The sequence below is a fragment of the Lepisma saccharinum genome, chromosome 1 (genome assembly GCF_977018435.1).
Source record: "Lepisma saccharinum chromosome 1, izLepSacc3.1, whole genome shotgun sequence".
NCBI classification, from domain to species: domain Eukaryota; kingdom Metazoa; phylum Arthropoda; class Insecta; order Zygentoma; family Lepismatidae; genus Lepisma; species Lepisma saccharinum.
The window spans coordinates 148,515,136-148,529,746 of NC_139229.1; the positions used below are offsets into that span (position 1 = coordinate 148,515,136).

The 14,611-nt window shown below is 37.8% G+C and overlaps 1 protein-coding gene across 3 annotated transcripts in view; it reads left to right on the plus strand.

Annotated features, from left to right (window-relative positions):
- LOC146002458 (uncharacterized) overlaps positions 1 to 14,611 on the plus strand; it is a 68,452-nt gene that overhangs the window by 33,609 nt on the left and 20,232 nt on the right. For all 3 annotated transcript variants that reach the window (XM_083140331.1, XM_083140322.1, XM_083140312.1), the window contains exons 6-7: positions 12,207 to 12,438; positions 13,151 to 13,356. In XM_083140331.1, the coding sequence (XP_082996457.1) occupies positions 12,207 to 12,438; positions 13,151 to 13,356 (438 nt within the window). The remainder of the gene's footprint in view (positions 1 to 12,206; positions 12,439 to 13,150; positions 13,357 to 14,611) is intronic.

Genomic DNA, 14,611 nt, shown 5'->3' on the forward strand with positions numbered 1-14,611 from the left:
TCAGTTGTTGGTGGTAGTGGTGGGCAGTGACAGTTTCACCAGGTTTCAACAGCTCAAAGTAGACGATACCCTGTTGATCCCACCAAACACACAGCATCGTCTTCCGGCCGAAGCGATTTGGTCTCGAGGAAGATGTTGATGGTTGGCCGGGATCAACCCACGATTTCTTGCGTTTAGGATTCTCGAAATATATCCACTTTTCATCGCCAGTCACAATACGATGCAGGAAAGACTTTCTTTTTGTCTGGCAAGCAAGATTTCGCATGTGTTGTGGCATCTCTCCAGCTGCCGATCGGTCAATTCATGCGTCACCCATTTTCCGATCTTTTGAACCTTTCCCATGGCACGTAGACGCATGAAAATGGCTGCTTGAGTAACACCCAATTGCTCCGCAAGCATCTTTTGCATTTGGGTATCGTCCTCGTCCAAAAGAGCCTGCAATTGATGGTCCTCAACCTTCCTGGGCCGATTTTAACGCTTCTTGTCGCTCAGGTCAAAATTGCCATCTTTGAACCGACAAATCCAATCCCTGCACGTTGTTTCCGATACAGCACTGTCACCATAGGCCTCCACAAGCATTCGATGCGATTCGGCAGCCGATTTCTTCAAATGGAAGCAGAAAAGCAGAGCTTCCCGTATATGCTCTTTTTCTGGCACCAAACTAGACATGCTTACCACAGGAACACTGTCTGTTGTTGTCTGGACGTGCTGACGATGTGCACTGATTTGTGTTGGCAGATTCCAACTCATATAAACACCAGGTATGGCATGCCCATGGTAGCTTCATATGCTCACTAACGCCATCTATGAGCAAACAGCAGATTTAAGCTTATACACCTGGTACTCTGTTATAACACTCATGTAACTTTATGCTTAATTTCTTACACCATGTTGTAACATATATGTTCTACATTTATATGTTTAACCTTTCAAATCTCCAGTGATGTACAAACACAACCAAAGAAGGGGAAACTGTGAGGTTAGTTTTGTTTTGGGGGGGAAAGACCACGCTTTTGAAGAAAGTGAAATATTTTCATCATCCCTCCGAACAACTGTGGCGAAGAAGAAAGAAAATGAAATTTTATATACAAAACAGTAATTTTGCCTGTAGTGTTTATATGGATGTCAAGCTTGGTCCATTAGATTGAAAGAGGAACATAAATTAAGAGTATTTGAAAATAGAATCCTTAGAAAAATATTTGGACCTAAAAGGGATGAGGAGACAGGTGAGTGGAGAAGGCTACATAATTTACAACTTCATAATTTGTATTCATGTCCAGATATTGTTAGAATCATTAAATCAAGAAGACTTCCCCACCTAGTGGTTGCAGGACCTTGTATTTGGTGGTGGGCTTTGCGTGCTCTGATGATCCCCTAGCCTATACCGGAGGTAGCATAGCTACTGGCAGGGTCTCCCATGGTGGGTGAAGAGCCAGACTAAGAAAAAACCTACCAGTCAACGGCTCCAAAGGCTAAAGAAGATGGGTTGTCATCTCAATGGTTGAAGAAGCGGGGGAACCAAGAAGAGTAATACCTATTTAAAAAACCTTGGTCCATCTGGCTCCGGATGGTAGCACCTTGTAAGGGCCGCTTACCAGGGATACGGTGAAGACCTCAACAGCATGTGTGACAGACAAGGAGACCTTCGGAATGGCAGAGATGGCGGAAAAGGCAACCCATCCTCTTGGGAGAAGAAGGAAACCACTGCCTTGTGGAGAAGGATAACTTCAAAGGCTAAGGGAGTAAACTCTGAAAGAAAATCCTGGTGTCCAAGGTTGGGGGTTTGGTGCTCTGCCAACACCTCAGCCCTAGAAAAATCCAACAGTTATGAAACCTCAATCAGAGCCTCGGAAGGATGGACATACTATGATGATCGAGGCAAAAGGATATGGACATAGAGATGGGTACATGGAACATGAGAACACGGCTCAAACCATGGGGCCTGAAAATAGTCATGGCCCAACTGATTAAATATAACATACAGATCGCTGCCCTACAAGAAACAAGATAGACAGATAATAACATATGAGAAACAAAGATACATGTTATATACAGTATTGCCAAAAAGAAAGGAAATAAAGAAGCAGGGGTGGCCTTCATAGTAGAGAGAAGAATGAAAGAGAACATAATTGATTTTAAATCTATAAAGTAAAGCACTCCCCTGTGCTTTGCATCATACCATGAAGGCATATAGGGGGTGTGGATTTAGGGCACCACACTTGCTTGATCACAGCTGAAGGTGGGGGTGATGCGATAAGAACCATGCCTCTGACCGCATTTACCCCCCAGAGTTTCCTCCAGGTACCCACTTTGTTCGACGCTGGGTGGGTGCCGGAGCAGCTTGAACAGGTGGGAAAAATCCTGTTTCTCCCCATTCGGGGATCGAACCTGGGTCTCTTGCATGGTAGTCAGATGATTGAGCTACCGCAGCTTCCTATAGATGAGAGAATATGTAAAATAAGAATAAGAACTAAATTCTTTGATGTAACCATCATAAATGTCTATGCACCTACCTAAGGAAAAGAGCAACTAATAAAAGACTACTTCTATGATAAACTAGAAAAGACAATAGACAGTGTACCATCCAGTGATGCGAAGATAATAATGGGGGACCTGAACGCACAAATAGGCAAAGATGAAATGTGTAAAGAAACAATTGGAAGGCACAGCTTACATGGAAATTCCAACGATAATGGTCATACACTCATTGACCTGGCAATTATTAGTAAAGATATGATAATATCAACCACAATGTTCCCCAGAAAACATATACATAAATATAAATGGAGATCGCCTGATGGAAGAACCAACAACCAAATAGACCATGTTCTGATAGATCGAAGGAGGGCAACAATCATTCTAAATGTATGATCATACAAAGGGGCCAGTTGCGGAACAGACCATTACCTAGTCAAAATAGTCCTCAGAGGACGAATAACAAAATCACCATGCAAGCAACAGAAGAAGCAGAAGAGGAAGAAATATGGAGAAGATGAAATCAAATATAGAGGAAACAGCAAAGATGGTGTAAGGACCAATGCAGTACAACAAAGGGAAGGAATAGTTTGATGAAGAGTGTAAAAGGGCCATCCAAGAAAGAGATATCGTATATCAGTCATATCTAGTTAGACCAACAAGAGCAAGGGAACAAAAACTGGAGGAGCTAGGAAAAAATGTGTATAATATGTGTCTTAGGAAGAAAGGAAAACATATAACAGAGAAAATAAATAAAATTAATCAAGACTTTAAACAAAGAAATACACATATAACGTACAAGGAAATAAAGAATATAAGGGAAGGATTTAAACCAAGAACAAACATCTGTGATAAAGATGGAAAATTACTGGGGAATGAAAAACAAATAGTAAATAGATGGACTGAATATTTTGAACAGTTACTGAACAGCACAGACCTACAAAATGAGGACCGAAAAATAAGACCAAGGATAGAAGAAGAACCAGAAGAGCCACCCACACTCTCAGAAATTCAAAAAGCTATTCGGAATCTAAAAAACAACAAAGCACCAGGGAAAGACAGGATACCAGCAGAAATATGGAAATATGGAGGGAAGAAGTTATTAGAATCCCTACACTTACTCCTATGCAAAATCTGGAGCTTAGACCATATGCCAGATGACTGGAAAGAGAGTATAATTTGCCCTATATTCAAGAAAGGGGTTAAACAAATGTGTGAAAATTACAGAGGGAACATCCTTGCTGTGTGTAGCATACAAGATATTGACAAGCATACTTAGAGAAAGATTACAACATCAGAAGAAGCATTAGCAGAGTACCAAGCTGGCTTCAGAAAAGGCAGGTCTACAACAAATCAAATACATACAGTCGGACAGATACTTTAGAAGTGTTGGGAATGGAACATAGAAATAACACAAGTCTTTGTCGATTTTAAGTAAGCACATGACTCCATTGATGGAACTAAAATTGGAAACATATTGAGAACATTCAGAATACTTGCAAAATTAATTCAATTGGTAGAAATGACGATGCAGAACACCAAAGCATGTGTGAAGACACAAGCAAATATGGGAGAGAGCTTTCCAGTTAAACAAGGTCTCAAACAAGGAGATGCCTTGCCACTTGTATCTCTGGAATATGTGATAAGAAAACTAATGATAAATACCAGAAGAACATTAGAATATAAAACTAATGATAAATACCAGAAGAACATTAGAATATAAGTCGATGCATAGAAAGATCAATAAGATCAATTAAAGAAGTGGTGAAAATACTAGACAAGAAAGGGAAGGAAATTAAATTACAAATTAACACAAATAAAACAAAAATATTAGTCCAAACGAATAAAAGTCAAATGAAAATCATATAAAGATTGGAGAACATGAATTGGAAGTGGTATCAAGTTTCCCTTATTTAGACAAAAATGATGAGATAATGGAAGTAAGAAATAGAATACAAAGAGCCAGTAAAGCATACTTCTCATTACTACCATTGATTAAATATCATGGAGTAAACCATAGAGCCAAAATTACTTTGTATAAAACCCTAATTCGCAGCATAATGATATTCAGGAGTGAAACGTGGACCTTTAATCAAAGCGCAGCTGAAATGGTGGACTTGTTTGAATGGAAAATATTGAGGAAAATATTTGGGCCAATAAAAGTGCAAGATTTGGAGATTAAGAAACAATCAGGAATTATTGGAACTTTACAAAGATACCCTCATCTCAACTTATATAAGAGCTAAGAGGTTAGAGTGGGCAGGACATGTAATCAGGATGGATGAAATCCGAATTCCCAAGATGATGATGATGTAAGGAAGTTTTGGAGAGAGAAGATCAGTGGGGAGACCCAGAAACAGATGGGAAGAAGGGGTTGGAGCAGATGCAGTACAACTACTGAGAACTAGGAACTGAAAGAGAGCAGCCTTGGATAGGACGGGATGGAAGAGGAAGATTGAGGAGGCCATGGACCGAATATGGACTAGGGATGGCCAGATCTGGATCCTGGCAGATCCGAAATCTGGATCCAGTTAGTTCCGGATCCTAAAATTTTTTGGATCCGGATCCGCGGATCTGGAATTTTCGGATCCGGATATGGATCTGGAACTTTCGAATCCGGTTCCAAACGGATCTGGATTTTTCGGATCCGGATCCGTTTTGCCATCCCACATGAGCACTTCTTTGGAAAGTGCGTGATTTGTAATTAATACACTTACAAGGGAGGTCTAAGTCTCCCCCTCCGATTTCCATGAAACATGGTAGTGTATAGAGGGGCCCAATGGGAAAAAATATGTGTTTTTGTGTTTCAGCTAAAAAAACAGTTTTAGGGGGCAAAACCCCCCTCAAATGTCAAGATTAAGACAAATTGACGCGGGGATCTGACCCCTGTGTCCCACTCCGATTTCCATGAAATTTGGCAGGTATATGGAGGGGCCCAAAGGAAGAAATACGTGATTTTGTGTTTCAGCTAAAAAATGTTTTTAGGGGCAACCCCCCCCCCCCACCTCAAATGTTAAGATGAGGAGAAATTGAAGTGGGGATCTGACCCCGAAACCACGAAAATATGGCATAGGAAGAAACAGGGGGCACATGGCGCCTCTATGTACCTGCCAAATTTCATAGAAATCGAAAGGGAAAAAACGGGGCTCAAATGCCCACTTAAATTTGTCCTCATTTTTACATTTGAGGGGGGGTTGCCCCTAAAACAGTTTTTTAGCCGAAACAAAAAAATCACGTATTTCTTCCACTGGGTCCCTTTATACACCTGCCAAGTTTCATGGAAATCGGAGGGTGACACAGGGGACAAATGCCCACTTAAATTTGTCCTCATCTTGACATTTGAGGGGGGTTGCCCTCTAGAACAGTTTTGTAGCCGAAACAAAAAACATGTATTTCTTTAGTCTCCTCAATACACCTGCGAAGTTTCATGGAAATCGGAGGGGGACATTTAGATAACCTCCCTTGTTAGTTTTACACTTTGTAATTATATAACACTGCATATATTATAATGTTTTATTTTAATTTTTAAAACTGTAACTGTAGAACAATTGTATAATTTTTGTATAACATTTATATCTTGTTAAATGTGTTAAAGGTTTCATCCTGGAATATAATGTATCACATTTATGTGTGTTTCCATTTCCAATACATTCGAATGAATACATATTCATTTCAATGGCATTTACAAAATCACCTCTGACATTTTATGTTAAACAAGTTAGATTATTTTTGTGCATGAGTGTGTTAGCCGATGAGTAGCAAATTATTTTAGGAACAACACTTGAATAAAATCTTGAAGGACTAACTAATGAAAAATTTCTTTGTAATCGAATATCATAATACCTTTTAAGGTGTGGCAATATTATAATGGGATTGAATTTTTGGATCCGGATCCGAGATTTTCGATTCCAATTCCACATCTGGAATCTGGATCTGGGATTTTCGGATCCGGATTCAGATCCAAACGGATCCAGATCCATTTGGCAATCCCTAATATGGACCGGAGTGCCATAGAAAAATAAATCAAGAAGACAAGGTGGGCAGGCTATGTGGCACAAATGAAAGAGCAGGCCATGTGGCACGAATGAAAGAGGAAAGATGAGTTTACATGATTATTGTTGGGAAACCTGATGGTAAGAGACCAGTAGGAAAGGATAGGTCTTGCTCAGGATAGGGACAGATGGAAGGCCTGTGTTACTGCAGCCATAAACCTTCAAGGTTTAAGAAGGCTAGAGAGTTAGGTAGTTATAATGGGCACTTTTTTCCAAAATTTTTGCCCCCAAAAACTGTGGTGCATATTATGCACAGAATAGTTTGGACAGCAACATAAAGCTGTACAGGGTCATTCCATGATTTTGTGACACATGCATTGATTTTTCATGTTTATGGAACCCTATCGTGTTATATATTGTTGTAAAGCTTAAATTCTGCAGTTTCTGAATATGGCAACAGTATTCCATTCAAGATGGCAACACTAATGTGCAATGCAGTTGAAATCAGGGACCTGTAACGTAACGCAATTCATTGGTATTTGTCACCGTTCCGCGTTATTTCCGTACCGGGTACCGCGTACCGGCCCAAGTGCTGTGGACCGTTCCAAGGAAAATACCAGAAACTCTTGGTAAGGCGAACAGTAACGCTTCTGCTATACCGTTCCGTTCGTACCCGAGAGTGCTTCGGGGACGACAGCTTTGGGTACACAGAGTGGAACGTTAAAATACCCGTACCAGAAAGCATGGAACTTGTTCCTTATCTGAATGCCGGTTCCGTTACGGTACGTACCTCTCCTTAGAATCATACCGGTACAAATTCATGATGGGTATATCTGAACTTTAGGATCGGGTACAATTGTAACAAAACCTATTTTCAACAAATCAAATGGGTATTGAATGGATCAGAAAATATATGTCACGTAACTCTTCATTTTAAAACTTTCATTGTTGAATTCTTGAAAAATCGATAAGAACTAATATTAATTGAGGTTGTAGGCAATAAAATATAAATTGTATATATATAAATAAATATGGAATCGTGAGATTTGTTATTAATAATGTTACTTTTATATAACCAATACACGTAATATTGGGTGCAAGGTGAACATATTTAAAAAAAATATTTTCAAGCAAGATATTGAAAGTTCGACATGATGATAGTTTATGTAATTAGAATATTACTAACTAATAATACATGTGGAAAAAAGGGAAAGTTAATGTACGCCATATTGAGAAATGTTACCATCTAAGTTACAGATCTGAAATTCGGGTTGACCTGGCATTGCCAATCAAAATGATTTTGGTAAAACTAGAAATTAGACGCCATATTGAAAAATGTCACTTCTTAAGATAGAGAAGTGAAATTCGGTTTGGTGGTAGATCTTGCTAATTAGTGCATGTTAAATCAACATGATTGTGGAAAACCGGAAGTTGATGGACGCCATATTGAAAAATGTTACTTCTTATGATAGAGAAGTGAAATTTGGTTTGGTGGTAGATCTTGCTAATTAGTGTATGTTAAATCAACATGATTGTGGAAAACCGGAAGTTGATGGACGCCATATTGAAAAATGTTACTTCTTAAGATATAGAAGTGAAAATCGGTTTGACGGTAGCTTATGTGAATTAGAGCATGGAAAATTGACATGATTGTGGAAAACCGGAAGTTGATGGACGCCATATTGAAAAACGTTACTTCTTAAGATAGAGAAGAGAAATTCGATTTGGTGGTAGATCTTGCTAATTAGTGCATGTTAAATCAACATGATTGTGGAAAACCGGAAGTTGATGGACGCCATATTGAAAAATGTTACTTCTTAAGATAGAGAAGTGAAATTCGGTTTGACGGTAGCTTATGTGAATTAGAGCATGGCAAATTGACATGATTGTGGAAAACTGGAAGTTCATGGACGCCATATTGAAAAACGTTACTTCTTAAGATAGAGAAGTGAAATTCGATTTGGTGGTAGCTTATGGGAATTAGACCATAACAAATCAACATGATTGTGGAAACGCGGAAGTTGATGGACGCCATATTGAAAAATGTTACTTTTAAAGAAAGACATGTGAAATTCGGTTTGACGGTAGCATATGCTAATTCGTGTATGGGAAATCAACATGATTGTGGAAAACCGGAAGTTCATGGACGCCATATTGAAAAACGTTACTTCTTAAGATAGAGAAGTGAAATTCGGTTTGGTGGTAGACCTTGCTAATTAGTGGATGTTAAATCAACATGATTGTGGAAAACCGGAAGTTGATGGACGCCATATTGAAAAATGCTATTTCTTAAGATATACGAGTGAAATTCGGTTTAATGGTACTAACTTATGGGAATTAGAGCATGACAAATGAACATGATTCTGGAAAACCTGAGTTTGATGGAATTCATATTTAATTTTTAATAAATAAAAACTAAATCGACACTCAAATGTATTTCTTTTTCAACATGGCGTCTATCACCTTCCAGTTTTACAGACAGCATATGCATTGTCCATGTTCGAATTAGCAAGCGCAATAATCTAACCGAATTTCACTTCTTCATCTTAATAAAATGCATTTTTCATTACGCCGTCCATCGACTTTCGGTTTTATAATATCATATAAATTCACCATGTTCTAATTAACATCAGCAACCACCAAAGGAAAGAGGAATATTGAAGTAATTTTTTTCCGTTAACATCCGGTTTTCCCTAATCATGTTGATTTCAAATGCAGTAATATCCATAATATCATAAAACCGAATTTCAGTCCTCTATTTGAAGAAATAACGTTTTTAAATATGACATCCATCAACATCAGGTTTTCCAGAATTATGTTGATTTGCCAGGCTCTAATTCCCATAAGCTACCATCAAACCGAATTTCACTCCTCCATCTTAAGAATTAACGTATTTCAATATGGCGTCCATCAACTTCCGGTTTTCCACAATCATGTTGATTTGCCATGCTCTAATTCCCATAAGCTACCTTCAAGCCGAATTTCACTTCTCTTTCTTAGAAAATAACATATTTCAATATGGCGTCCACCAACTTCCGGTTTTCCACAATCATGTTGATTTGCCATACACGAATTAGCATATGCTACCGTCAAACCGAATTTCACTTCTCTATCTTAAGAAGTAACGTTTTTCAATATGGCGTCCATCAACTTCCGGTTTTCCACAATCATGTCAATTTGCCATGCTCTAATTCACATAAGCTACCGTCAAACCGAATTTCACTTCTATATCTTAAGAAGTAATATTTTTCAATATGGCGTCCATCAACTTCCGGTTTTCCACAATCATGTTGATTTGCCATGCTCTAATTTCCATCAGCTACCTTCAAGCCGAATTTCACTTCTCTATCTTAAGAAGTAACATTTTTCAATATGGCGTCCACCAACTTCCGGTTTTCCGGAATCACGTTGATTTGCCATGCTCTAATTCCCATAAGCTACCTTCAAGCCGAATTTCACTTCCCTATCTTAAGAAGTAACATTTTTCAATATGGCGTCCATCAACATCCGGTTTTCCACAATCATGTTGATTTAACATGCACTAATTAGCAAGATCTACCACCAAACCGAATTTCACTTCTCTATCATAAGAAGTAACATTTTTCAATATGGCGTCCATTAACTTCCGGTTTTCCACAATCATGTTGATTTGCCATGCTCTAATTCCCATAAGCTACCATCAAACCGAATTTCACTTCTATATCTTAAAAGGTAAAATTTTTCAATATGGCGTCCATCGACTTCCGGTTTTCCACAATCATGTTTATTTGCCATGCTCTAATTACCATAATCTACCTTCAAACTCAATTTCACTTCTCTACCTATTTTAAAAGTAATGGGGCCTACTGCACATGCCTCCTAGTAACAGGTTGCCTGAATGACGAATATCGACCTTCTGCGCAGGTCGTTGTAATTAGTATAATATGCATGAGCTTGTTGAAACTAATTGTTTCTATTGTTAATAGTTTGCCAGAGTGACGGTCTTCAAAATTTTTGCATAGCTGATACCATTATTAACAAATTAATGAAAGATAAACTAGATAGCATTTATACATATTTTTCGGATAAATAAAATCCAGAAAGATCACGAATTACTTTTTTCTAAAGTTATTATAATTAGTTTTAAACAAAGAAGTGTATATTTATCGGTATTCCATTTTCTGCTGTGGAATTTTGATTGACAGTAAACTGTTATGATACGTACTGTAAGTTCCTGTTACAAATGTTACCCGCTTCATCCATTTCTATCCACGTACCGGTATTTTAATAACAAGCGCTGGTCATAGTGCTTCAGTACCGGTTACCTACTTGTGGTTCCATTTCGTACCCGGTAGCCACCGTTCAGGTACAGTATGTACGGGTACGATCGTACCCGTTCCATCCGAGACCCGTTCCACTCAGTACCTGAAGCGAATGGGTCGTTGAGTAACGGTACGCCTAATTTACCCAGGTTGTAGGTAGGTCCAATCTGTCCGGTACTGTGTGGAACGCCAATGCCATTGTAACGCATGTCGATAGTTCCGTTCGTAACTTGACAGCGTTACAAGTTGGGTTACGTTACAGGTCCCTGGTTGAAATGAGCTCATCACAAAATGAAGGAACATTCTAATTTTAATGGTACTTTGGATGAAAGAAAAGATAAGGCGAAAGAAAATAATAAAATGTATTACTATATATATGACATATATGGACTGTGCAAATGCCTTAATGAAAGAAATCTTGTGCGGTTTGAGGGTCCTGAATGTGCATCTTATAAAAGTCATGGGAAAAGCATATTTTGAAGTTTTTTTTTAGAAAAAGTAAAGAAGGAATTAGCATGCACCTGCCATCACATGGGATGTGTATCAGCGGTATTTGTTGGGCAAGAAATAATAGAAAATATCTTCCTGAGCACTGCAAATCCATAACATAATTTTGATCTCGGTTTCTACTACATATTACGAAATAAACAAGGTGGTTAGAAGAGTAAAAGCTTTGGGATGTTAAACACAGCGGAGGGAGAGGGGCAAGGTGATGTAAGTTGGTGACTTATTGTTTACAGAAGAGGATATTCTCTTCGTCCATCCTGGGTTCGATACCCAGTGGAGGCACAAGTGGTTCAGATCCCACTTTAAATTGTAAGTCCAGTCCCGATTAGCCTTACTGTGCATAAAGTGGACTTAAAACACCAACTCAACTCCTCTTGGTCCATATAGCAACAGGTGACTCCTTGAATAGGTATGATGTAATTCACTCTTGATCGGCATAGCAACAGCTTTACGACCTACAACTAAGAGAGCTCTTTCTTGAACCTGGATTGTACTGTGCATTATATACGAGATATAGTTTATAGTTGTTTGTCACTTTTCCTCATTAAAAACCATGGTGCACATTATACACACATAAATACGGTAAATTCATTTGGAAAGTCAGTATGATCCAACCAAATCTAATTGCATTTGTATGAAGATGACATGTCAAAATTTTACTTTCTGTGAATGTGTCTGCCATTCTGCCCAGAACAAATCAATCATCAACCCTCTTTGACAAGTACATTCTCTTATGATATTATTGTAACTAGAATCTTTTGAAATTTATGTTTTTACCTTTAATTGTGTGCTCCAGGCAAATTTGTAAGTGTAGAGATAAGAATACGTACTTTTTCATTTCTTTTCTTCGCCTTTGTATAAGAAGACATAGATAAAATGTTTATGTAGTTGTGATGGGGCCTCAAGTAAGAAGTGTGGATTTATTTTTTAGGGAGCATGACACAAGTCTTCCAGTTTTTCTGAGGAAGTTTACGGCAGGAAGCACATGGGGTTATATGCTAAGTTACGGTGTGGATGTGATATGTAAACAACGCGAATATGAGGAAGCAGTCCAGATATTGGATCTTCTTCTATCTCAGGATATTTACCTTAAGTACAGAAGAGGCTATTGGTTTGAAAGACTGGCTCTCATTCATCATGTTCATCTCAAAAATCCAGAAAAGGTATGTAATCATACTGTGTGTGTGCAGTTTGTATGTAATAATACTGTGTGTGTGCAGTTGACAGAGATATATGGATGTGTATGTATGTGGATGAAAGGAAAGAGAGCCGTGAACATTTGAATTTTCCCTGTGTTTGGTGAGTGTTTCCTCTTTCCTCTTGGTATATGGATGTGTGTGTGGGGACGATAATAATTCAATAAGCAAGAGTGTCGTGATAACTAGAGCTCAGATTTTTAAGTAAATATTTTTTTTTACATGTAAATAGGAGATGGCAACTGACTTAGAAATTTTGATCATGGTAACTAGAGTGTAAATACTAATTTCTGTTTTCACATAAAACACATATTTAATATGTAAATACATATTTCAAGTACAAGAAGAAAGAGGAAACACCAGACACAGGAAAGTTCATATTTTTGTGGCTGCGAGCCACATCGCCAGAAACATCTTTCCCGACAAGTCCAGAGTTGTCTTCAAATGCCCCCTCAACCTCAAAAACATCCCTCTAGCCCCTGCTCACAAATTCAACATCCCCAAGTGCAAAACCTGCCCCATTCTTGTCACAATATATACTCCAGATCCATGCACTTCCACTGGCAAATTCACTCTCCACCCCTAAAGGAACTTGCACCACCTTGTGATAACAAGAGAAATAAACTATTCATGCAGAGATAATTTTATCAAATAGTTGTATATCTTACTGTCTTTTTAGGCTGTGGATGTAATTCTGGAAGCAATGCGAGATCCTGAAGTTACCATTGTTGGTATGGTGCCTCTCACAGAGAGAATGAAGATGTTGTTGAAAATGAAAAAGCCATTAAAATTGTCGGAAATAACGAGGAAAAGTTTGGAGGATCTGAAATTTCCTGAGTTGAGAGATCCTGTCTGCTGTACCATTGAAGGAAAGTCACTACAAAGGTATTAGCATCTTATGTGCTGTGTTCCATGTAATTAAATGGAATATATTAATTAACTATATTCAAATGAGGTATGTGTTACAAGTTGAATTGATTTAAAATGTTTCTCACATCTGAAAATATAACATTGGTGTTTCACATGGAATCTAGGCATCCTGATAGCATAGGGGTTAATGCTGTCACATTGTAATCGATGGTTCTGAGTTTGCTTGAGGCACATTGTATAGTCGTGGTGCCTAGCAACCGGGAATTCCAAGAATTCTATGCCAGTTTTCTTCCAGACATGAAATATCAATTGCCACATTTTAATTCAAAATACACTTATTGCCTCTTGGAGGTCCTTTTATTGTTTATATCTTCTTATTTCTGTTTCACAAGAGAGGTAAGCTGCCACCTTTGAAATTTAATCCAACCAAAGAGATCAAGAAACTTTGTAGAGAAGATTTTGAATTACTCATGTGATATTTAGGATTTATCATTAAAATTCTAAAAGATCTTCAGTCGAAAAATGGTTGTTTATTTCACAATTAGCGTACAACAATATAACACAATTGACAAGATTAATTTTATAACTGTTTATTTTGTTTCTGTAAAATTTATTCTATTGTTATAACTGTAACATTCAAACTATGAATGAATGTCTGATATAGGAAGCTTATGTTTCCCATGATACATTCCTTAAAATAACATTTAAACAACCATAAACTAGAAGAATACTACAATGCAAGCAAGAAGAAATCTACAAATTTCAATGGACAGAATAAGACAGCTGAGAAGAGGATTCTTCTCAATTATTAGGAGACTAAAGGAAGTAATATACAATACATGCTATATGAAGGGCTTGGGTGTAAAACATGGTGTCATTTTGGTCATTTCTGAGTTTATTAGAAGCTATACTGCAGATAAATTTGTTTTCGTGTTGGGTTTACAAATTTCAGAAGGCTTCACTGAGTCCAATGCAAATTGTATAACATGGCAATTTCACTTGAAAATTGAAGGATGGCACATTTAACTTTGTAACTAAAAATGACCAAAAGGTCACTTACCATGTTTTACATCCGAGCCCTTCATACGAGGGGTGTTCAAATTAATCTGGGACTATTGAGTTTATAAAATAAAGGAACAAATTTCAAGGGGTGGAAACTGCTTTTATTTTTCGACATACTCCCCTTGCTACATTTATACACTTATTCCATTGTTTAACTAATGCCTGGAAAGCTTTTGCATAGAAAGATTTGTTAATATGTTTGAACCAT